This window comes from Macrobrachium rosenbergii, chromosome 43 (genome assembly GCF_040412425.1).
Source record: "Macrobrachium rosenbergii isolate ZJJX-2024 chromosome 43, ASM4041242v1, whole genome shotgun sequence".
NCBI classification, from domain to species: Eukaryota; Metazoa; Arthropoda; class Malacostraca; order Decapoda; family Palaemonidae; genus Macrobrachium; species Macrobrachium rosenbergii.
In genome coordinates, this window is record NC_089783.1 from 24,750,509 (window position 1) to 24,776,362 (window position 25,854).

At 34.0% G+C, this 25,854-nt stretch overlaps 2 protein-coding genes across 2 annotated transcripts in view; one reads left to right on the forward strand and one right to left on the reverse strand.

The window, feature by feature from the left end:
• Positions 1 to 25,854, forward strand: part of LOC136828663 (uncharacterized) — an 85,315-nt gene that overhangs the window by 37,167 nt on the left and 22,294 nt on the right. The window lies entirely within an intron of this gene.
• The window catches only part of LOC136828515 (trypsin-1-like), a 31,752-nt gene that overhangs the window by 3,146 nt on the left and 2,752 nt on the right, over positions 1 to 25,854 (reverse strand). The window contains exons 2-7 of the mRNA XM_067086548.1: positions 16,845 to 16,992; positions 15,981 to 16,121; positions 9,356 to 9,572; positions 8,901 to 9,041; positions 5,948 to 6,167; positions 4,280 to 4,491 (exon numbers count right to left, since the gene is read on the reverse strand). Of these exons, the coding sequence (XP_066942649.1) occupies positions 4,280 to 4,491; positions 5,948 to 6,167; positions 8,901 to 9,041; positions 9,356 to 9,572; positions 15,981 to 16,121; positions 16,845 to 16,992 (1,079 nt within the window). The remainder of the gene's footprint in view (positions 1 to 4,279; positions 4,492 to 5,947; positions 6,168 to 8,900; positions 9,042 to 9,355; positions 9,573 to 15,980; positions 16,122 to 16,844; positions 16,993 to 25,854) is intronic.

Genomic DNA, 25,854 nt, shown 5'->3' on the forward strand with positions numbered 1-25,854 from the left:
GCTGGGCGTCTCTCTAGTCGTGTTTTAAGGGGGAAGGTAGAAGATTATGTTAGCTTTGCGGATTGCTTTCTCAATTATATGGTCAGGGTACTTTAAAGATGACTGCTGCTTACATATAGTTGAATTTCCTTTTCTAGGAAATCCGGAGAGCAAATCCGTAAGGCTCTTAGGAATAAATTGCTGGCTACGCCAATCTTGATAGAAATGTCATGATAACTAAAATAGTGAATGTATGAAAGTAAAAATGTTGGTTTTCTGTATATGGTAAATTTGTATTCTGTCCTGTCTCTAATTATTAAAGCGTCGAGAAAAGGAATTTTGTTGTCTGTTTCTCATTCAACTTTAGATTTAATGCTAGGTACTAATGCATTTAATTTTTAAAGAAATTCATTGAAATTGCCCCACATATTATCCCAAAATGTTAGGATATCATCTACACATCTCATCCACAGCATGTCTTTAGGTTTTATTGCATTTATTATTATAGTTTCAAAATATTCCATGTATAGATTGGCTAAAACAGGACTTGAAGGGCTGCCCATGCTGCACCCGAATTTTTGCCTATAGAATGACTCCCCGAATGAAAATACGTTATTTGATACACAAAATTAAACTAACTTTATTATTTTATCTAGGGCCAGAGGGAAATGATCTGAATAGGGTGCTAATTTTTCTCTCAAAAACTGTAGAACTTCATGCATTGGTACTTTTGTGAATAGGGAACCTACATCTAAGCTTAAAACTTTTATGATGTGAAGTGGTATATGTGCTTCTTTGAATTTGTGACAGAAATCTTCAGAATGTTTTATGTGACTGGGATAAAATGTGCCTAAGAAAGGGGAGGGAAAGGAGGCCTGCTAACTACTTAGAAATGTTATAAATGAAAGCTCCGGGACATGAGATATAGGTCTGAATGGAAGATTATCTTTATGAGTTTTGGAAAGGCCATAAAAGTAAGGTAGTTTTGGGTTAATGACTTTAAATTTCTCCAGTAGTTCAATGTTCTTTTTTTCTTTGACAATTAATCTTACTTTTCTAAAAAAAAAAAAAAAAAAATCTGTGGGGACGTTTTGGAGGGATTTTTCTTTAATTTGTCATAAGTGTTTGTGTCACTAGGAGTTGGTTCATTTTGTCGACGTAAAAGTCTTTGTCCAAGATCACGGTTTTGTTGTAATAAGTAGATCCGACAAAGACGACAAAATCGTGATCATGGACGAAGACTTTCATCTCGACAAAATCAACCAACTCCTTTGTGACACAAACACTAATGACAAATTAACGAAAAATCCCTCCAAAACGTCCCCATAGAATTTTTTTTAGAAAGGTAAGGTTAATTGGCAAAGACAAAAAGAGCATTGAAATACCGGAGAAATTTAAAGTCATTAACCCAAAACTGCCTTTTTGTATGGCCTTCCCAAAACTCATAAAGATAATCTATTCAGACTTATTATCTCATGCTCCGGAGCTTTCAATTATAAAATTTCCAAGTGGTTAGCCGGCCTCTATTCCCCTCCCCCCGTATCTTAGGCACATTTTATCCCAGTCACATTAAACATTCTGAAGATTTCTGTCACAAATTCAAAGAAGCACGTATACCACTGCACAACATAAAAGTTTTAAGCTTAGATGTACTGTAGATTCCCTATTCACAAAAGTGCCAGTACAGGATGCTTTACAGTTTTTGAGAGAAAAATTAGCACCCTATTCAGATCATTTCCCTCTAGTCCCAGACAAAATAATAAAGTTAGTTGAATTATGTGTATCAAATAACGTCTTTTCATTTGGGGAGTCATTCTATAAACAAAACTTCGGATACAGCATGGGCAGCCCTTTAAGTCCTGTCTTAGCCAATCTATGCATGGAGTATTTTGAAACTATAATAATAAATGTAATAAAACCTAAAGACATGCTGTGGATGAGATATGTAGATGATATCCTAACATTTTGGGGTAATATGTGGCGCAATTTCAATGAATTTTTTTTCAAAATTAAATGCAGAAGCGCCCAGCATTAAATTTAAAGTTGAATGGGAAACAGACAACAAAATTCTTTTTATGGACGTTTCAATAATTAGAGACAGGACAGAATACGAATTAACCATATACAGAAAACCAACATTTTGACTTTCATACACTCACTATTTTATTTATCATGATATTTTTATCAAGATTGGCGTAGCCAGCAATTTATTCCTAAGAGTCTTATGGATTTGCTCTCCGGATTTCTTAGAAAAGGAAATTGAACTAGTTCGTAAGCAGCAGTCATCCTTAAAGTACCCTGACCATATAATTGAGAAAGTGATCCACAAAGCTACCCTCCCCCTCAAAACACGACTAGAGAGACGCCCAACAATAAAATAAAAATCCCACACCTGGACAAGATTAAGACGTTGACACAGACACTTGGAAACTCTAGCCCTTTTGCTTTTACCTACCCAAATGCCTTAGCCAAATCCCTGATTAATGTCCAACAAAAGCCAGTCCCCAAAGACATAGAAGTATACGAAATCCCTTGCCTTAACTGTGACCAATCTTATATCGGTTTTTTTAATCTCCCCAGGAGATTAATACAACATAAACGTTCAGTTAGGTATGGCCAACTGGGCTCAGCTATTTTTAACCATATAAATAACCATAATCACAGAATAAAGTGGAATTTGTCACGTATAATTATAGCAGCAATTGCCGGTTTAAAAGCCAGATGACAGAATCAGCTTTGATTAAACAAAGAAATACGATGAATCTCTCAGAAGTAGCCTGGGACTCAGATATTATAGATAAAATCTTCCTTCAACCAGCAGTTAAGAAGATTAAAGAGAAATTGTCAACTGGAGTGACATAACAGCTGACCTATGGACCCATTGGTACAAATACCGCTTTTCTGTAACTCTTCACATTCATTGTTGCCTGAAGAGAGAGACAGTTGGTCTCTGAAATATAGTATTAACTTTCTACATTTTGGAATTTTTATGGACTCCTTATATTAGACGGAATTCTGTTTTAACAGAAAACATTTCACAGTCATATATATATATATATATATATATATATATATATATATATATATATATATATATATATATATATATATATATATGAATTTATATATACATATATATATATATATTATATAAATTTACTACCAACAGATTGCCTGGTCCAGGCTGAAAAATAGGTGTAAGTGCACAGACTTGATAATGAAATCACATTCGGCTTAACAAAATTGTTGGATTCCTTATCAATAATTGAGTTTCTCTTAAGAAATCAAATGATTATTCACTATATACATTTCCAGTTTTTTATGAAACGGGGTACATAGACGTAATGAATTTGAGCAGCATATTTAATATTGTAACTGAGTAATTGTCATACAGCAATTAATGCATAAACGAGAACATAAAATTAAAAGAAGTTGAAATCAGTTTGATTTCTTTGGAAACTTTATTTGAACATTATATTCTATCCTTTAAAGTTTGTGGCCCGGTGCCCATTGTGGATGCATAATTGCCCTCCAAATTGTAGGGTCGTCTATAACGAAAAACACAGTTCACATTTAAGGAAGAAATAGTTTTACACAAAGTTATAACAGTGGACGAAGGCTGTGCTCCCAGTTTTACAGATTGACAGATCGTTTAATGGTTAGATAATCGTAAACATTGAAATTTTGACATAGAAAGCAACGACCTCCCACCTTGTAATTCAAAGTCGATTCTTGTTTAAAAATTGTACTTGCTGACCATTTTACAACTGGCTAGATGCCTTTCTCTCTCTCTCTCTCTCTCTCTCTCTCTATATATATATATATATATATATATATATATATATATATATATATATATATATATATATATATATATATATATGTGTGTATGTGTGTGTATATATATATATATATATATATATATATATATATATATATATATATATATATATATATATATATATATATATATATATATATATATATATATATATTAAGAAAGAAAGGGTGGTTTGATTACTGTATATGCAAAATAGGAATTCTAAGGGTATATCTTGCCTTATGACAGAATTGGCCGAATTCGAATCACATGACCATCAAATTCCGAAAGATATTTGGGGAAGATAGTTGAAGGATGATGGAAATTCTTTAATGGGATTAGTGAAGCCAGAAGAGATAGACTAGCCAATTTGGATCGAGTATACTCAGATATATGTTGTGGGCTTGTATATATTATATACTGTTTTACTGGGTGTTACACACGTACTACATAATATAACAGTGATATATGCTAGTGTACCTTGTACAAAAGAGGTCCTCCAGAATCACCACTGCAAGTGTCTTTACCAGCGTTCTTAGTGCATAATTGGCTGTCGAAAATTTCAAAATATAAGTCACCGAACTTTTTCCTCCAGTCTGACTGACACTGGCTGTTAGACTGTACTGTCAGGTTTACTTCTTGAAGGACCAAAGCTTCTTGACCTCCGTAAGAGGTTGCTCCCCATCCGATAGCTGAAAGGTTAAAAATTATGATTTTCATGCGATTTATCGAAATTTGGGTTTCTTTTGCACCCATCTTTCTTACTGAAAATATTTTTTCCATTATTATAGAATCTGCAGCGACATTATTCGTATGTCAGATTTTATTATTTTTGTGCTACAGTAGTAGGTTCATATTTACAACTCAGGGTGCATGTGTGAATAAAGAAAATAATATGATGACCCGATGAATAGCGGCACAAAGAACTGTACTGTTACCCCAGTTACGATGATGAAGAGGAACCAGTTAACAAGAGATGTAACTTTAGAGTTAATGTTCTAGACAGAATTATAACACATTCCATGTAATAAAAACGAGGTATCTCTTAAGATAGCAAAACTCAGATGTAAGAGCCGATACTTAACTTTAGAAATAAAAATCTTTGGTCAAAATGGAGTCCTTAGACCACATATACGTAATCCACTCCAGTGCATAAATTTCTTGATGAAGTAGGGCATGGAAATAAAAATTACCATAAAGATGCCTGTAAATTCCCGACTGTTTCCTGCCTACATTACGGCTGTGTTTAGAAGCTCTTGTAAAACCAGTAAGTGTTTAAAAAATGAGATAATTCAGATATTCTTTCATTAAAAAAATGATGAAGGGGTAGTTTTTATCATAGTTGTTAGAACTCCACCGCCACTGTCTAGTTTGATACGGGCAGAATTATATTATTGCTTATCTTCAGAACAATTCTTTACTGGAGTCAAGTTCAGACTCCACCTGCCTTGCGATGAGGTATTAACAAAGTTAGGCTTTGGAACCTCTCACGTATTTGCCGAGGAATCTCGACATATCCTTGCATATATACCTTCACGATAGTCAGTTCAGAATATTGTCGTGTTTTCTGGTGATATTATGTGATATATTTCCTACTGTTGCAAAAAGGAAAGTTAGAAGTAGTATTACAGTCTTACTGTGTTCAAGTTCGACAAAAGAAGTTACATTACTTATAGACAAATTTTAATTTGTAATAAGGCTAGCAGTCAACTCATATCCCTTAAGGGTGAGAGAATAAGTGCAAAAAGTTACATAATTTGCATACTGGACTTTGGCAAAAACTAGGCTTCATATTCGGGCTTAATTAATAGGAGCACCATTGACTAGAATCCTCAGCTGTCAGTCATTTGAGAATTTGTTAATCAGATCGAATTTAAATGGAAGAGCATTTAAATTAGTCAAGAAAAGTAAGTATCCAAAGGCACGGATATAGATTAGTCAAAAAACGCATTATTGGTCACATGCATGTCAAGTCTATCGTTAAATCTTATGGAAAACATTATAACATGTTTTTGGGACTTTGCTCGTCGACAGAAGAAAACGTAGTCCTCATATTCAATAATAAATATAGTCCCTACTTCATTTGCACTCTCGTAAGCCTGATATACCTGAAATATTTGATTTACCAACAAGTCCAGTCTTCCTTACCAACACTTTCCTCTCCACCTTGAATTTTCAAGTCAGCGGGCGGCAAGCAGATGGGAAGAATGAGATCAGAGTACGTGACAGGTTCCGGAATGGTGACGATGGCTATGTCATGCAGAAGGAGAGAATCATCATAGCTTTCGTGAACTTTGTACGTTGATGTCCTTCTCCATACAGAACCTTGTTCATTAGCAACGGATAAATCATTTTTTCCCAAAGCAACCTGGTTGAAAGATTACAAAGAATCATTTAATTAAACACTACAAATAAGGATATAATTTCTTGGACATTATTTACGATTTGTTAAAGGAAAAGGAAAATAAACATCTGGAATTGGAATATTATAGTATTATGAATTACCTTACAAAGCTTAGATGGCATCATCAATAAGCTTTTGAGTTGTTCACGGGATGAAACGAAATCCTAGATGAATTCATAAGAAATCAAATACCAAGAACTTTCTCCTTCTCCGATACGAGTCTCCTGTAAACACCTTTTCTCAGGATTTAATGAGAATCTAAGAATTCTTGTGTGATAGAGGAACTAGTAGAATTTTTTGAAAAAATAGATGGCATTGTAACCCAAAGACGCTATAGTGTCGCAACAACGCCAACCCCAACACCGAACACACAAAAAACCATTTTTTACAATGACCAAACAATGACAGCAGGGGAAAACACGAGTAAGTAATTAAATAACTAAAATAAACAGAAGAAAATCAAATATCATAGAGGGTATGTTTAATATAAATTGAAATGGAAAAAATTATCCAAGCAAAAAGCAGTTATTAATGTCCCCTATGAAGGAGCTTTCCTGAGGATCTGCAACCCCCGCATGGTGCCATCACTGGCAATGAAGAACAATAGCCCTGCTACCAATAGAAGTGTGCCTCTAGTGGGGGGTTACCTTGCAAGTCGTACTACACACAGTATTGGAGGGTTTTTGCTGTTCCTTCGGCCTGAATTGCATTGCTTTCAACCTTTTACTTTTCGTTTGTTTCCTTTTGTCTCTTCACTTAACTGTCAAACTCTCTGACCTTACCTTGCTTCAATTTTCACCTTATTTAAGAGCAAATATTTCAGAAGAGTCCTGTTAGAGTCTTAGGAATGTGACTCACTGGTCTCATTGTAAATTCCAGCCTTTGTATTCCCATATTGACTGTGAAGAAGTTACAAAGAGCCAACTCTCATGGAAGATTCTGGTTGGTATAACCAGAAATTTTTGACAATCACCAAACTGGCTCTCCCGTGGGAACGCAACAATAAGCTTAAAACGTGATAATAGGTCGCGCATGTGAAACAAATAGTGTGCTGTTACTTAGTCAAAGCCATCCATTTTGAGATGACTGTATGGTCCCATGATTGTGAGGCTTTTGCTGGAATGACTATTCTTCTTTCAAGATAGATGGAGAAGTATTGTTTTTACCGAGTGGTTGTTATAGATTTATAGAAAAAGGTAGCCTTCCTCATAAAATACTACTGCTCCCTTTTGACAGATATGAGTATTTTACATGTTATAAAAGTGTGTGATTTTAAGTCCGTATGAATGTTCCATGAAAGTCTTATTTTTTACTAAATATTCTTAACAAACTAAAATCATTCTGGTTGATCTCATTTGTGAGGTAGTTCAGAATTGTAGGAGTGAGAGAAAGAGAAGAATCTTAGATTATTTATGAATTCACTCTCTCACTTAAATCATTATAACATAATAAGGTAAAGGCTTTTTACATTTGCTTGTATACTATATTTAAGCATATATATACCTGTTTTCTTTCAAAAGTTTGCAAACATATCAGTAAGACGTGCCAGTATCTGGCTGCCGTCCAGCTATGTTTTCCTCAGGTAGCACCCGGCCATAATTTCTACAACACAGAAAGATGTTTCCCTGGCACTAAATATATGATTGGCTTTATTCCTAAGATCTATTTTAAAGAGTCTAATCATTGCCCAGGCCCCCACAAGTGAGCAAGGTAGATGGCGTGCTGACTGTAACGGCTTCATGTTTTTTCTCCCATTCATATTCATCATCCTCACTTTACTTCCATAAAGGAGAGTTGGCTCAGCAATCCGTATATTTAATCTCACCTTTGGCTTCCATAAACAAAGCATAAAATGCTTTGGGCGTATTAAAGCATTTTTAGTCAGACACACAGAAATGAAAGCGGAGGATATGAAAAAATGAAATATTAATTGTAAAAACTGAGCTGTAACATGAAAGAATTTACATAGTAGACTTCGAAATAAATTAAAGGAAAGGATAACCTGTAAAAAGAAATCTGGTGGCGGTAGGTGTAAGGAAAAGTTCAAACGCCAGAGTGAGAAGACATTACCAAATAACTAGAGAGGCAGTCAGCAGCTGCATATTCTTCTTGCAATTCAAATACGGCTCAGTGACAGTGACCAGCAATACAGCAGGAATCTCGGATTTTCTAAAATCCCTCAATTGCTTCCGATGGCATTCGTCATAATACTCACTTTTCCTACTTGTTGGCACTTCAGCATGATGCCAAATGTTGGTCATCCATGATTCATCCGTCTTGAGCCACTGTCGACGAGCTAAATATATTTTTTTCAGACCGGAAACCAATATAAAAATGGACATATTGGGCGACAGTGAGTCATTGCTTGTTTCTTGAACAATAATAACTTTGGTAGGTAGATGTGTGCTCTTAGAGAAAAGTCATGAAAAGAACGTTATTCTAATGCCTCCAGAATAAATTCCATGAATTTGCGTTCTGCACGGACTCGGCATTACATTTATGGAAAACTGTCATTTTAGTTGAAATATTTGCAAGTGATCAGTGTTTGCGAATTCAGCTTCGGTTTGATAACGAATTTTGCACTCCTTATTTCTCAGAAAACCTAGTTTTGCAATTTGGGTTGAGAATTTGAGAAACGTAAATATTTGCTTTTCATTGCTTAACTAAGGTGCCATAACGCTTTTCATCCAAGCTTACGTCGACTGTTCTGATGTCGTAGCCATAGAAACAGTGGGCAGCGCTAACGATGTGCTTATTGGTAACCAGGGTCCCACCACAACGATATTCGTAATTGTATTTGCCCACGGTCATCTTCAAGTGAACCATCCAAGGGTGTCGCTGAAAAGAAAACATTCATTGGAATATATTATACTGCCTCATTTGGAAGAACCTGCCAAAGACGCATAACAAGACCTTTTTGATTTATATGTTGCAGTGGTTATTTGAATGTATGAGAATTAAATGTTTAAACAGGGGATTGGCTGACAAGCGCATAAAAAAAATTGATTTTTCCAGAGATATGTAACAAAATTGTATGGCCTTTTTAATGTGTCCGACGTCATAGACTCGTCCTGTGTAAGAAGAAACGGACATTATTAATGAATTCACTCTTTTTAACAGAGTAAGATAATTATCACAGTGTGAAGACTTGCCATTTTTGCATTTGTGCCCCCAACGATTCTATGTTCATTTAGTGATGCTTTCGTATTTAGCGTAACGCCACATCTAGGTTCAGTCAAGGCATTCATTGGCTGAACTGATGGCCCTTTAGCAATCATAAGGCAGTTGTAACCTCCATTGAAGCCCATCAAGACTCTTTTGTAATATAAGCTGATCTCCTTGGAGGAAATTCTGGGAACTTCGTCCTTTCTGGAAAAAAAAGAGGAATACCGATTTTAGAAAGTTTTATAAACAGTGACATTCTGTGAAGATATAAGTGTGAAATTTGATAAGTGCTTTCTTATATTGGTTATGCTCAGTCATTTCTGACATAGAATATGGAAACTTGTTTTTCAGCATTTCAGTTTATTGTGTCAAATGACAAAGTTGATTAACTTGTAGCTCTGTATTTTTAAAATAAAACCATAAATTTTTCATATTGGATCTTTTGCTTCGATTTTTTAAGTGATGCAGCATACACATCAACAGTATATATTTTGTTTGCACATAATTATATTAATGGACGATGCGCTATATATATATATATATATATATATATATATATATATATATATATATATATATATATATGTATACATATATATATATATATATATATATATATATATATATATATATATAATAGTTGTTATTATATATATAACAGGAGTTATTGGCGCAAGCAGGCCACAGATTATATGAGGACAGGGTGACAAGGAGGCAGTCGGTCATCTGTAGGTGACATTTATTTGCCGACGCGTTTCATAACATTGTTACATCATCAGGGCTAAAAGAGAATATACGCAAATTAAAACACGTAGAATAAAACTAACGTCTTCAAGAGTCTCAACATGCTATATAAATATACACTAAAACAAGACAATTCAGAAAAAGCACCTGCTAGACTAAAATTTGAAAACAGAATGACTAAAAGGGAAAAGGAAAACTGCAAAGAGAACTGGCTCAAGCCAGATACAACTGTACAGAGGTGGTGTTAATGAATAACGATTCTAAAATGAGCAGTTCAAGTGAATGACTTGTTTGGCCTAAAACGGAGAAGTCAGAATAATTAATACTAGTATTGCATATACAGGTATGTGAATGATTTCTAATATTAAAAAATTCTGGATTGGACAATCTGCAACCAGTACGATGACTAATACCTTTATGTGAATCTGCTCTGACCCTCAGCAATCGTTTAGTCGGTCCCACGTAAGTCCCCAAATTACATCTGGGGCAAGTATATTTATATACGACTGAGGATTGCATTAATGGTCAGATTCTATCCTTAAATTTAAAAAGAGACCCTATTGTAAGTGGATTTTTTGGTATTAGAATGAATTGTAACATATTAAAATGTTTTTCTACTGAAGGCTTCAGGTTACTTCTAAATTTATCGTCTAGGATGTACGGGTTAGTTGCATAAAGTTTCTTCCGTGGTACTGTACTTCTAACAGCCGAGTCAGATTGTCTTATTTAAGAAATTCTTACAGTGTTTAAAGAAAATATGAGATGGAAACCAATTATTATTATTGAAAAAGATTGCTTCTTTAACCTATGGAATAGCACCTTGTCTTTTATCGATTTTTTTTCTTTCAAATTCTTTTTAACAAAAACATTTCAAACCATATTACTAGTATCCAACGTTGTCATAGTATAAAACTGCAAAGCCTTGGTAGTTCTCCTTCCTCATTTTAACCATAGTGTGAGTTCAGTTTTTAATATGTCCTCTTATGTATTGTCAAAACGAGAAGAATTTTTATTATCTCTGGGATTGGACTTCTGCATGCCTTGTTACAAATCTAATTATAACAGTTTTTTTGTACCTTTAGAATCATTATTCCATAGGTTAAAGAATTAATCATTCAATACTGACATCAGTAAATTACAATCACAATTATCGGATGTTTCTCAACAATCTTTTAGAAAACTGACTACCGATTGGACAACTTTTTTTTTTTTTTTAAGAGAACTGACTTGAATATTCTGAAGAATTTGGCAAATAACGAAAATTTGGTAATTACTAAACCTGATAAGGGTAAAGGTACTGTTATCTTAAATGAAGATGATTATATCAGTAAAATGGAGTCTATTCTCAGTGATGGAAGTAAGTTTCAAAAAATCGGTAACCCTGATTGTCAACATATTTTCAAAGTTGAAGATAAAATCAATAGGTTTTTAAAAGAACTTAACACCAAAAATATCAATAAAGACATTTATGAAGATTCATATTGCTCCGGTACGTCGTTAGGAGTTTTATATGGTCTACCTGAAATACACAAAGACGAAATTCCAATGAGACCAATATTGTCATCAGTCCACGCTCCTAACTATAAATTAGCCAAATATTTAGTACCATTATTAGAACAGTTTACTTCTAACCAGCACACTTTAAAAAACTCTGAGGAGTTCAAATCATATATTTTATGCCAAGACTCTGATTTACATACAGTATGACCAGTTATGATGTTGAGTCATTATTTACAAATGTCCCAGTGGAGGAAACAATTAATGTTGTTTTAGATAAAATTTTCATTGAACCCAATGACGCTTATTTTAATTATGATCGCTGTCTTTTTAAGAAATTGTTGGAGTTAGCAGTGCTGGACACTGCTTTTATTTTTAATGGTTGTTTGTACAGACTGATGGGATGGCAATGGGATCACCTCTTGGTCCCACGTTTTCCAACATTTTCATGTGCTCCCTGGAGGAGGGCATGTTGGAAAGCTGCCCCCTTGGCTTTTATCCTCTTGTATATAAATGGTTTATCGGTGACACCTTCGTTCTTTTCAAATCAGCCTTTCATGCTGATCAATTTCTCTCGTACATTAGCGAAGTACATCCTAATATTAAGTTTACATCAGGAAGAGAGGATAATGATCAGTTACCATTCTTGGATGTTTTGGTGTTCCGACATAATGACAGTTTTAACACTTTAGTTTTCAGAAAAAAGGCTTGTACTGATCTGGGTTCGAACTTTTATAGTGCTTGTTTTTATAATTTTAAACTAAATTCCATTTTTACTCTCCACCAGGCTTATACTCTAACCTCTTCATGGGACTCTTATAAAGAAATAATGCTCTTGCACAAATATTTTGCTGACAATAGGTTTCCATCTCATGTTTTCTTTAAACACTGTAAGAATTTCTTAAATAAGAAACTATCTGACTCGGCGATAAATTTAGAAGTGATCTGAAGTCTTCAATAGAAAAACATTTTAATATGTTACAAGTCATTCTGATACCATAAAATCCACTTACAATAGGGTCTCTTTAAATTTAAGGATAGAATCTGCCCAATAATGCAATCCTCAGTCGTATATAAATATACTTACCCCAGATGTAACTTGGGGAATTACGTGGGATCGACTAAACGATTGCTGAGGGTCAGAGCAGATTCACAAAAAGGTGTTGGTCATTGTACTGGTTGCAGATTGTCCAGTCCAGAATTTTCTAATATTAGAAATCATTCAAAAATATGCAATACTAGTATTAATTATTCTGACTTCTCTGTTTTGGGCCAAACAAGTCATTCACACGAACCGCTCATTTTAGAATCATTATTTATTAAGCAGTTAGCTCCTATGTTATGTTGAGCTCACACACCACCTCTGTACAGTTGTATCTGGCTTGAGGCTGTTTTGTTTGCCGTTTTACTTTTCCCTTTTAGTCATTCAGTCTCCAACTTTTAGTCCAGCAGTTGCTTTTTCTGAACTGTCTTGTTTTAGTGCATATTTATATAACATGTTGAGACGTTTGAAGTCGTTAGTTTTATTCCATGTATTTTAATTTGTATATTTTCTCTTTTAGCTTTGATGACGTAACAATGTGTTACGAAACGTGTCGGCAAATAAATATCACATACAGATGACAGACTGTCTCCTTGTCACCCTGTCCTATATATATATATATATATATATATATATATATATATATATATATATATATATATATATATATATATATATATATATACATACATAAATGATGCTGCCTTGTAATACATATATCCTCCTATAATTTTGATATATTTACTTTTTTATTTATCATGTATTATGCGTAATGATAATGGTTGTTGAAGTGTCGTATTTAGTTTGGCATCAGATCTCAAAAGAACTAATGATTTAACTAACTTAATAACAACGTAATTTAGAATAAATAATATGTTTCTTGATAAAAGCGTAGTATATGAACACGTGTGTGTTCAGCGAAGACTTGTTTCATTTCAATTGCCATCAGTTGCGATAAGAGAGAACGCTTTGTTTTGGGTTAACGTGATGACAGGTTGGAATAACAAATGCCGATGCGTCCCGTGCGAGCATAAGACGAGAGATTGCGCATTGTTACCTGCATTGCTCTGATCACGTACGCCACTTTGAGAGAAAGAATACATGTCTTGATCAGTTACACCATGTTTTGTAAGGTTGCACTCAAAGCTTTTGCTGGGATGACGTCACTTTCCTCCTAAAAATTTCTCTCTTGGTATCTCGCACCCAAAATTCTTTAATGACGTCACCTCCCTACTTCTGGAGCTTTTCTTTTGTATCTCGTAACCAAAATGCTTTTATGACGTCATGTAATTGTTTCATGTGTTGCTGGAATTCTGAAATCTGTTTCATTCTGATTTCCGAAACCGAGTATTATTATTGTTAGTGTAGTTTAACCAGACCACTGAGCTGACTTGCAGCTCTCATAGGGCTGGCCCGAAGGATTTGATTAAAATACTAGGTCCAGGCCTGAAGTCAAGCGCTAGGACCCAATAGATCATTCAATACAATGATGAATGAATTAAAATAAAATTAAAAACTGCACATAGGCACATCCTCTCATACAATAAATACATTTACTCAGACTTCCTTACATACATACTAAAACGGTATATTAAAATTCAGAATATAAATTAAGCTAAATTTTTAAATTATTTTCTTTAGTTTGGTTCTCTCTCTCTCTCTCTCTCTCTCTCTCTCTCTCTCTCTCTCTCTCTCTCTCTCTCTCTCTCGTTATTAAAAAGAGATTACTTTTAACGTAATATATTTGTGGTCATGTAGTAGCATTAACTTTTGAGATCTGAATTAGTAAAATTATTTAATTTGTAACGGCGCCTGATAAAAAAAGCGTGTTTTGTGGAAAAGCAGCTGCAGCAAGTGATTTTACAGAGGTTTTCACAAGTTTGTGTAAAGTAACGTGAATTTTACTTATTAATACCAGGGTATAGTAAGTCAGGAAATTTTGCCTTAGTGAAATTATTATTGATAAATGTTATGTGTCTCTTTGTGTTTTTCTGTTTGCAATCTCTTCATATTTCACATTTTTTTATGTTTGTGATGTAACATTTATTTACGGAGCATTTTAAATATTTCTTGGTAATTTAACATTGCATACTTGATTTAATTTTTCATTTTTTAAGATTTTCTTTTCAAATCTTGAGTAATTCTTGATAGTTTAAATTTTTCTCGATTAATTTAAATTCCTGATAAATTTAAATTTTTTTGAATTAGTTTTGTTTCATAATTTAATTCAAGAATTAATTCAGTTTTGTGTTATTTTCAAGTAATAATAAATTTTTCAGATTGTGAATTCAAGTTATAAACTTTGAATTTAAAAATAAATTTTTGTATTTAATAATTTTAGAAAAACAGTGTTTCATTTATTGACCACCAGTGAATAGGATTGATTGTGTGTGCATAAGGCAAAGTGATAAACATGTTTTGTTCTTTTAGCTTTGCTAAAGTGAATTAAGACCAGGGAAACAGTTAGAGTTGTTTGATAGAGTGATGCCCTTTTACTCTAGAATATTTCTAGTTTAATTTTTGATACCTCACACATAATCTGATTTTTCAAGTGATTAATAAGTTTTTTAAGGGATCACTGGTACCTTTAGAGTACTCAGTCGTAATTCCTATTGTTATGAGATTTTAGGTATCTGGCTGAAGTGAGGTAAATTTTTGAATTTTGAGATTAGTTGTGTAATAACCAGGTATTTGGTACGCATCAGACAACATATATATATATATATATATATATATATATATATATATATATATATATATATATATATATATATATATATATATATATATATATATATATAGTGCTTCGTCCATTAATCTAGGAAACAGCAACACTGCTGATGGGTGTGTGTGTGTGTATGGGTATTTGTGAGAGAGATTGTGTGTTACTGCTATCAGTTTTACGAACTTATTCGAAAAACAAGTTGCTGGTCTTCAAGATTCACTACCGAACTACTGCCACCAGTTGGCCCAACTGTCAATAGTATCAGCGGCATCTGGGAATCAAGTAAAAGGGCACTGGACTAGCATCCTCGTGCCTTAAGACGTGCTAAGAATCGTAAGTCCCTACTCTAGCGCTACCCCTTCCAAAGCAGCTTAGCTTTTGAAAACCCAGTAACGTGTTTTCTCGAATTTGTTGATAAAATTGATAGCAGTAACGAAGGTAATGACAACGACAACAGCATCAATATATTAAGGAAACCTTTTTTATGGTTGTTGAATCGGTTTTTTTTGTTGTTTGTTCCGACTGAAATATCTATGGCTGTTCTGTGCATTATTCTAAATTGATCTGCTTCAGGTCATTTCTATCCTCGATTTCCAGTTCTTACCCACAATATTCATGCTCTTTGCCACCAGCGCTGATTTTCAGAGATTCGAAGTAACAGGTGAACCTGAGGCGGAAGTTTGGACATTCCATGATCAGTAACGACGAATCCCCGGCTGCTTTAAAAGTATTGTCACAGGTGTATCTGCAAGGAATTGCACGTTTCATTTACACTGCTTTTTTTATGATTTTAAGTACTTACGGAGGTCTTATCTAATAGGCAAGATATCTTGATATAGTTATAAAAAATCATTTTTTCATTTTTTATCATCTTACATCTATGGATTGAAGATACCTATTTAGTAGCATAGCATTATTTCAGTCAAGTAATATTTAAACGATGATATTTAAGAGACAGTAGTTTACAGTGCGTGGAACTGAATATGTTCTTAAGTCACCTGATATATGTATATTTTCAGATCATTTTAACTTATGCTTATGATATGCATAATCATTTTGGCAGAGGACATTGAGAATCTAGTGCAGCTTATGAAGGGTTACAAAGCGGAAGGTTTGCGAGAATATAGACCATTGTATTTAGACTTTTTTTTTTCTAAACGTAAGACTGTCCCGGGAGCTTTGTTCAGGCAGACGGTCTTTTATTTTTCTTTGATAATGGTTTCATAAGAGTGAATTGTCAAGCATATCTAAAAGCTTAGAAGTTTCAAAACCGAATGGATGACCATGTTACTAGAAACAAATGTTCATCAAACACTTCTATTTGTTGCCATTTTTAAATTTTGTAACGGGTAACTTATTCAGAGCCTACTTATCTCGTATTTCATTTTATATGCCATCTCGTTTTTGTTGGTCTTGAGGATTATTTCCTATTTTTATAGGCACATGGCACAGAATTTCGCATACTTACGAGTAATAATCACTCCTGGAATAAATCATAGCCATGTGGCCATCCTCCAAAACGTAGGTAGTTCCACAAGCAGTAGTTTTTGTTACTGATGCAAATGGATCTTGTTCGCTGGAACCATTTGAAAGCCTGATGAACTTGTGTCCAGTGTCTGAAAAAGAAGCTTACTGTTAGACTTTAATTATCAGACTCTAATGATGGATAATACGTGGTAGAAGGGAAAAGTTATCTGGGTAAATCTTGCAACATTACAATCAGTGCATCTTTATTTGGAAATGCTTCATACAAGAGTTATCTCTCTTAATTGCTTTATCTGAAGGCTGTAGCACTTGAGATGTCATGATATTGTAGGTTGTATAAAGAGACGAGGCGTAAAGCAACCGCCGCTTAACACCAAAGCTGATTGCAAATTGAGTGCCTGCCATTTTTCAATTAAAAACGATATTGGGAACTTCCATGCTCAAGATGGCTTCAAGTAATGGCAAGTTCTGTTAGCTTAAATTGTCCCATAACTAAATAGTTTTATCATATAACTATATAACTTATCTTGGGTTCACCAAATTATATATACAAAATCGTAGATTTAACGTACCTTCATTTCATACACACCCCACCTACCTCAAATAGTTTTAAAAGGCAAATAGGAATGGTCCGTTTTCTTTTAGCTGGTAATTTGAAAGGAAATTTTGTCTACATATCCGGTCATATGTTCTTACGGGGATACAAACACTGTGCCTTTTATATATGCAATATCTTTCCGCATGTGCACTAGCCCTGCTGTGTACGGATTGAACAAGGGTGGTACCCAGGTGGAGGTGCGGGAGAGAAAATACCCATTCTCACCCATGTTTCTGGTATTTAGTCCTTTTACATGTGCTGGCTGTTTCCTTTGCATGAGTCTTTTGACTTATCAATTCTAAACGCTTTCTTATGTGACTTCTGTGCCTGAAAGTGTTTGTGTTATGTTTTTTCAGTGCTTGTGTTTTTTATTGGTTCTTGTCTCGAATTTGAGCAGAATAGGCCAACTGAGTATGTCTTAAGTCGAGGTCAACCTTGTAATCATTTTTGCATAAAACATGGGAGCTTTTAATGTAGGGTTTGTCAGCAGCTGTGTTGATCTCTCACTTATATATACTAATAATAATATCTTGCCAGGTGCCCATGAGGCACTCACGATCTCCTTAGGTAGTTACTTATGGTACCAGTGGTCTTGCATTTGAGAGGGTTTTCTGGTTGCAGTAGTTCTTCCTGCTGAGCTTCCTCCAATGAATGTTACTTAGTCTGTGGTTCTTGACTAGACCAGCCCTGTGGTGCAAGGTGAGTAGGACCAGTGGAAAGGAGAGTAGGAGAGCCGTTAGCACTCTTCCTCGTCTTCAACTACCTTCACCTCAACCCTGCTTTCTTTTTCTGCTTAGGCAGGCATTGAGCTATTGAACCCTAGTCCTTACGTGAGAAGTCTTGATAGGCTTCTTCTGTGTGCTCTCCCTTTCATGGTACTTCACATCGTTTTGGCACGTACTTAGAAAAGCAAAAGAAATGAAGTCGAGACTTTCACACGCACACACAATATACAGTATATATATATATATATATATATATATATATATATATATATATATATATATATATATATATATATTATATATATATATATATATATATATATATATATATATATATATATATATATATATATATATATATACATATATATATATATATATATATATATATATATATATATATATATATATATATATATATATATATATATATATATATATATATATATATATATATATATATATATAATATTATATAGTGTGTGTATGTGTGTGCACGCGAGCGCGTTCGTTTGTATATTACTGTACATGTTTGCCTGCAAAGCTTACTAGACTGTCTGACATCAATTTACTGCTTCATTACAGCATCGATATTACAATAACAGACGAATCGTTTTGGTATCATTCAATTAACAGTTGAATGATGTAAGAAAAAGGCGAACCCTTTTGAATTTACTTCAGAAAAAAATACCCGATATTTCGAGATAAGTGGTATGTGGGGGGATTCAAACAGCTTCATTAAAGACTACGGTGTTTTGATGCTAATTGCACGTGCATATGGATGCATACAACGTAAGAGAAACGAGATCGCTAAAGCTCTCTACAGAAAAAGATGTTTGGAAAATTTAAGTTTGCCCAAGAATACGACTTTGTGGCGCGTACTTTCAGATGTTTTAAAGAAAATGGTAGGCATAACGTGAGACAAGGATGGGATACTTAACGTAGTATTTGTAAACTTTGCCTTCATAACTCGATGTATGAAACTCCCTGGATAACGATTTCCATTCGTCTTGCAGAGATTTTTTTATATGAAAGTCAGTAGAACTGAAAGAAAGCAGACGCCAGAATTAAAACAAAATCTCTTCCACATTAGTGTTCACACGGCCATGTGTCAACAAGTTATTAAATATGTCCAGTAATAAAACCCATTCCATAACATTGGATGGTCCGAGAAACAACTCATTAGTCATTGGCACATTCGATCTTTACCTGACACCTCTTATACCTACATAGAAAGGCTCGTCATCGTATACCCCTGTCTACACAATATGTATAGAGAGAGAGAGAGATCTATAACATTACATATATGTATATATATATATATAATATATATTTATATATATATTATATATATATATATATATATATATATATATATATATATATACATATATATATATATATATATATATATATATATATATATATATATATATATATATATATATATATATATATATATATATATATATTAAAACCTTTTATCATGGGAAGTAGAAAAACCTTCATATGTAATATAATGTAATATAATGAGTATATGGTCATGAGGAAAGGTTCTAAATTCGATTATGGTACGCCCTTAATCTTTCTTTCACGGAAATAAGGTGTGTAGAAGTAGTGTGTTTATTACTATAAATGGTAGAATTTGAAATGTTTTATTTCGAGTGAGTGCTGACTCAGCTGTGATCTGTAATGCCTTGAAATATTGTAGTAGACATGACTACTTTTTTATTATAATCGTGTAATTAAATTCACTAATTTTGGTAGCTATTTACCTCATCGTATTCGGAGGTAATGATTAATCGACAATTTTTCAGAAGCTACGTCAAGCACCAATTGTTCTGCTCAGGCATTTCCCAGTTGCATATCATTCATAAATTTTTTTATTTATGATGGAAGGCAGAATAATTTCCTAGAAAGAACGTGTTTTGAAGGAAAATAAATGATACCAGTATTTGTTAAATGTTTGTTTTCTTGTAAATACTAATATCAGGACCCGAACAACACGCAAACTACCCGAAAACTGCGTCAGGGCTATTTTTAGAGTATTTGATGGAAGATGGTCCCTTGCTGGCAGGTGAAATGTAAATTCCTGTATCGGAGTGGTCATGGTGCTGAAATCGAAGGCTCTTGCCAAGACATTGCTCCTCACCGCTCGCTGATATACAACGCATTGCCAATGAATCAGTGTTGCATTATCATTCCATATATATCAGTTTTTCTCTCTCTCCCCGTTTTTAATTCCAGAGAATTACATTATGAGCCTGAAAACCACAAATTTTACTTTGTTCATGAACTGCTAACGATAAAAGGTTTATCTTTTTATAGTTTTGACTCAGGATAATAATTTGGCAGCTAAAAGATTAGGATGCATTCATACAAATTTTGTTCCGTTCGCACTATAATGACAACGGTCAATTACAGTAGTGGCTAAAAGAAGAAGCATCTATGATTGTTGCAATTCGAACGAAGATTGGAAGAAGAGCTAGGAGGCCGTATCAGGCACAGTTATAGATAGCGTGACGAAGATGCTTAGAAGCGTAGATAAATTCTTTATGCTCTTGATAAGACCCGTGGCTATTTCTTATACTTCTTGCACAGAGAAACATTAATGGGGCTTTCTTTCTGTAGCAGTCACATATACCACTTACCTCACACACACATACAGTACATATATAAATAAATATAATATAATATATATATATATATATATATATATATATATACATACATACATACATATATATACATATATATATACTGTATATATATATATATATATATATATATATATATATATATATATATATATATATATATATATATATATATATATATATATATACATGTATAACTGAATCACGAAAATATGGAACGTGATGAATATATGAATAAAGATAAAATCCACGAAGAAACGGAAACACTGGTGTGCTGCGGGCCTTTCGACACTACGTCCTTTACTTAGCAGACGTAGCGTCGAAAGGCCTCGCAGCACTCCAGTGTTTCCAGTTTCCTTCGTGGGTTTTATCTTTATATATATATATATATATATATATATATATATATATATATATATATATATATATATATATATATATATATATATATATATATATATATATATATATACAGGCACAGTGTGTGTGTATGTTTGTGTGCCGCTTCTCTGTTCCATCGACTTTTAATCTGCTTAATACAATACTTTTAGAACTCAAGACTGAACATTATGAGTTTTAAAACAATTTTAAAATGAAATAACAGTTTTTAGCTTAACGTTATTTATCCTGCATTGGAAACGGATTTTGTTTTAAAACCATCAACCGCTCAACATTCGTTTGCCGAATATGACACCAGGCTAAAATCATAGTTTTACTGTATATACAGATATTCTTCCATTCTCATTTGGCTTATCCTTTGCTTTGCATGCATGTTCTTTTATTTCTTCAAAACCAGTTTCTTCATTCATTCCCTTCATTCTGCCCTTCCTCCTCCAGATTTCAATCGCAGCCTTCGGTTCTCCCCGGCCATTCCCCTCCTCCCTCACCCCCACCTCCTCCCACGCCCGTCCCTGGGCGCGTTTTTCCTTGCTCCACAGATAACACGAATCAGCGATAAGATCAGTAGCACGTTCAACACCGGCCATTTGGAGGTCGTTCTTCGTTGCTGTGTAAAATATTTCATCCGCTACTTAATGGTATTTACAAGGCTTCTTGCGAACTATGAAATTTATGTAGCTGTTCAATAAGTTTTTGACAATTTTATTTTGGTGTCAGAAGTGCCAGTTATTAAAAAAAAAATTAAAAAAGTCAATTTTTTTTTTTTTTTTACAAAATACGCATCAGCCTGAAATGTGTAATTTGAATTTGTGTTTCCTTTGCATGAATGATCAGATGTTATCACCTTCAGCATCAGTAGGTTGCTGTTTATTTTTGGAGGACCTCCTCTCATCCCTCATTGGGCAAACCATACCGTCCTCGTTTACTGGTAAATTAGATTTCACAGTTTTCTCGATGAACTTGGTCTTTCGCTTCGTGATATTTTTTAATAGACATGTCTTCATTTTTTCTTCAACGTTTCTTAAATTTCCTCATCATTTAAATTCTTGGGGCAACGAATTGAATGGTCTGGGTGCCGTCTGTCTCAAGGCTCATATTCCAAAACTTTGTTGCATTTTGGCTCCAATAATTTCTATTTCTGTCCTCGCTCCTACGTGTATCTACAGTATACCATCGATGGTATATTTCTTTAGGAAGTCTTTTACATACTTATGTTTTACTGTGCAACATATTTAATTTTATTTTTTATCCTATATTGCAATGTACGTCAAAACATAATTTACGTTCAGTTCTTGCTTTCATAGGTAGCCAATGAAACTCAGTAAGGAGCATCATCCCACTGTGGTTTTTTTTTTTTTTCAGTTTGGTTGGCTTGTTGATTACACAATGCAGCATCTTCCAAAAATATTTTTAACGTTAGCCAAATTGTGTGATTATATATGTAACTCTTTCTTTATGAAGGCTGCATTTTGTAGATGGTAATGAGACAGCTCTTAAACCATTCAAGAGCATCATCTTAAACGTCTCATCATTGTAAACTTTACCAAAATCTCTTGTACTCCTGTATCAAACGCCGTATCAAATATTGCATGATCTATGTATTTGGAGTCATTCACCACAAAGCTCGATGATGTTTCAGTTGTTATTTTGTTCGAAGAGCTGGTGTATCACTGTTTCAGTCATTTTCGGTGGAAATGAAGGGTTGCATGTTGGTTAATGTGATTCTAAAGTATCCATCTCCTTTATTTTCCAAAGCTGATTTGCACATGCCATTTTCTTACAGTCTGGGTAACACTTCTGTTATTGTCTCTTGTATATCCTTCTATGGAAAAATTTCCCTTATTTCAGTTTCCTCCTTAAGAGAAGGGTCATCATCACAGTTGCGTTGGGGCGGTTGCTTACTTTTTTTTTAAAGGCCTCCACTTATTCTGTCTTTTCGCTTGATTTAAAACTATTATTTTTTTTTCGGTAAAGATATTTGCTAACGTATTTACAAGTTCTCTATTTACAATTTCTGGAAGGTTGGTGTTCTTTTTTACCATTAAACCATAAACTAACAACACAAATTTGTTCATGTCTCTTCCAGCTTCTAGTCACGGTACCGTTTTCCCCGTTTTGTTGAGTCAGTCGCCTCATTTTTCAATCTGTCCAACATTTCTCAATACTAAGGAATCTTGTTTTTCTCTCATTTTGGAGTTTAGTCTTTCTCTCCTTGCTTCTCTTATTCCATCATTAAACCGTGCTTAGTTTCCTTTAACTTCGAGTACTGTCATAACGGTCGGACAACACTGACTGTATGTTGACACAAACACTAAACTAAAGGCACTTGCATTAACGTTATTTAATGCGTGGTATTGCAGTAACAGCTGTTTCTAATGTTACGCAAGCTATTTACATCATCATGTATGCTAATAGGAAACAGTTTATGATATATTAAAGGGTCACAATCACCATCTGTTTCAAAATCTCTCACCAGTTCACTATGACCAGATTTTGACGTTGGTTTATTGATAAGACTGATCAAATTGCGATTGCTTAAGACGTTTAGAAAGTCTTTTATTCCTCTGTTTTCACTGCCATCGGTCCGCAAGTTAAAAGTCGCCTTTTATAAAAGTTTATTTTTTATTTCATCAAGATACCTTTAGAAAGCCATCTATTTTATTATCAAATGGAATTTCATTTCTATTTTGTGATCTGTGGAGCGCTACTGTTCTTGTTTTCTTATTCTATAAAGACGTTTTTGTGTTACTATATTGTAATGTTTCATATTTCCATCAATTTATTTGCTTTACATTTTCTACTTGGTTTAGGAGAATAATTCATATTCGCCCGGCAGTTTATCCAACTCGTGATATAAAACATTAATATTCAGTCTATTATCTCACTGCTTTATCTGTATTCTGTGCCGTTGCTTTGCCAGATTTCTGTTAGCAGTAACATAACGATCTGAATTTTGTTTGTATCCTGTTCTCGTATTTCATTAGTCATGTTTCCCACAGATTGAATGTCCAAAGGCATTCCAGTTCGAATTGTTTTTATTCTTGTTATTTCTGTGTACATCTGGCATGGTCTGTAGGCCTGTACCGTAAAGTATGGATATTGGCAACCTAGATTATGTCTTTTTGGGATTACAGTCCTTTGAACTGTTGTCTTTTGCCACACTTTAGGCGTACAAGCTCTCCTGCATATAATTTTGCTCCGCGGATATCCGGATTTCTGACATATAAGAGTAAAGTATTACTTGTTATGTTTCTTTGTTATTGCAACCCATTTGTCATCAAGTTTTCTGATGTTACTTCTTATCTGTGGTTATCTTTTACAATTTATTTTTTCGATGTTCTGTTATTAGATTTCAGCATTGCTATCCTTTTCAAATAAATTTCATATCTGACCACATCTTTTAGCCACGGATTCTTGTCTTGTATAGACAACCAATGATATTCTCCTTTTTTGGGACATTTACTGTTATGATCAGTGGGCCCGTTTTATATCAGCTGCAATACTTATTCCTTTACTTTTCCAATTATATTTTTTTACACAAATAAATGTCGAAAATAAGGCATTTAAGTTTATTAACTTCTTGTTGGTAAACTTTCACCCAACTACCCTTTTACATCGATGTTTTAACATGACGCGTAATTTATGCTTATACATTGCCGGCTGAAATTATAGACGCTGATGAATGTTAAGTGACAAGGGAATTCACCTCTGTATTAACTTTTTTCTTTCTTTTGTTCAGTCATTTTCGCTACAGGATCAGTTGATTTTAGAACTTGAGTATTCTTCTTCATAGGTTTAATGGGTCTGTATAATTTGTGTACTCTGATTTTTGGGCCACCTTTCCGATTCTTTCTCTCACTGCTTCCTTTTTATCGTCTATTTTTATGAACTAATCTGCTAGCGTCTACTTCTTACGCCATGATTATTACTTTATCCCCACTATTTTCATTTTCTTTTCCTTATTTTTTTGTTTTCTCTTCCTTCCTTTTCATTTCATAATTATTGACCTTAATTTCGACTTTTTTTTTTATTTTAGTATCCTCGCCTCGTGGACCTCACTGTCATCATGTTCGCCCACGGCACTTCTTCACAAACAAGCTGCTCGGACTATTGCGACATTTGTTCCGCTTTTCTGCCGACTCCAGCTGTTTAACAAGCTGAGACTTAGTACTTTGTGGCTGTCTTAGCGTATTTTTCGTATTGGTAATTTTTTTACCAATTAACTGGGTTTTTTTTTCGGGTGCATTTTTTACTGAGAGGTTGTGTAAAGAACTAAAAACCCGTTGTAATCTACCACGAGTGAGTTATAGTTCTCTCGTGACTGGCTTTTTTTTTTGATAGTCTGACCTATTCATTGCACATGCTCCTCTGTTCCGAAACACCTGACAACAGTAAATCATAGACTTCACCACAACAGTTATTCTTTTATTTTCTTTTATAGAAATAATGAAACATGTTGAGGAATCCTCCACATATGGGTTCAGAACCTTTTCTTTTGCTTTTTCATGATTATTAGCCCGGCCCTTGGCCTGATACGAGGCCTAGCTGATACACACTTAAGCGCATAAAGTATACGATGAGACTAAGTCGTAATGAATTTTGTTAGTTAAGCCT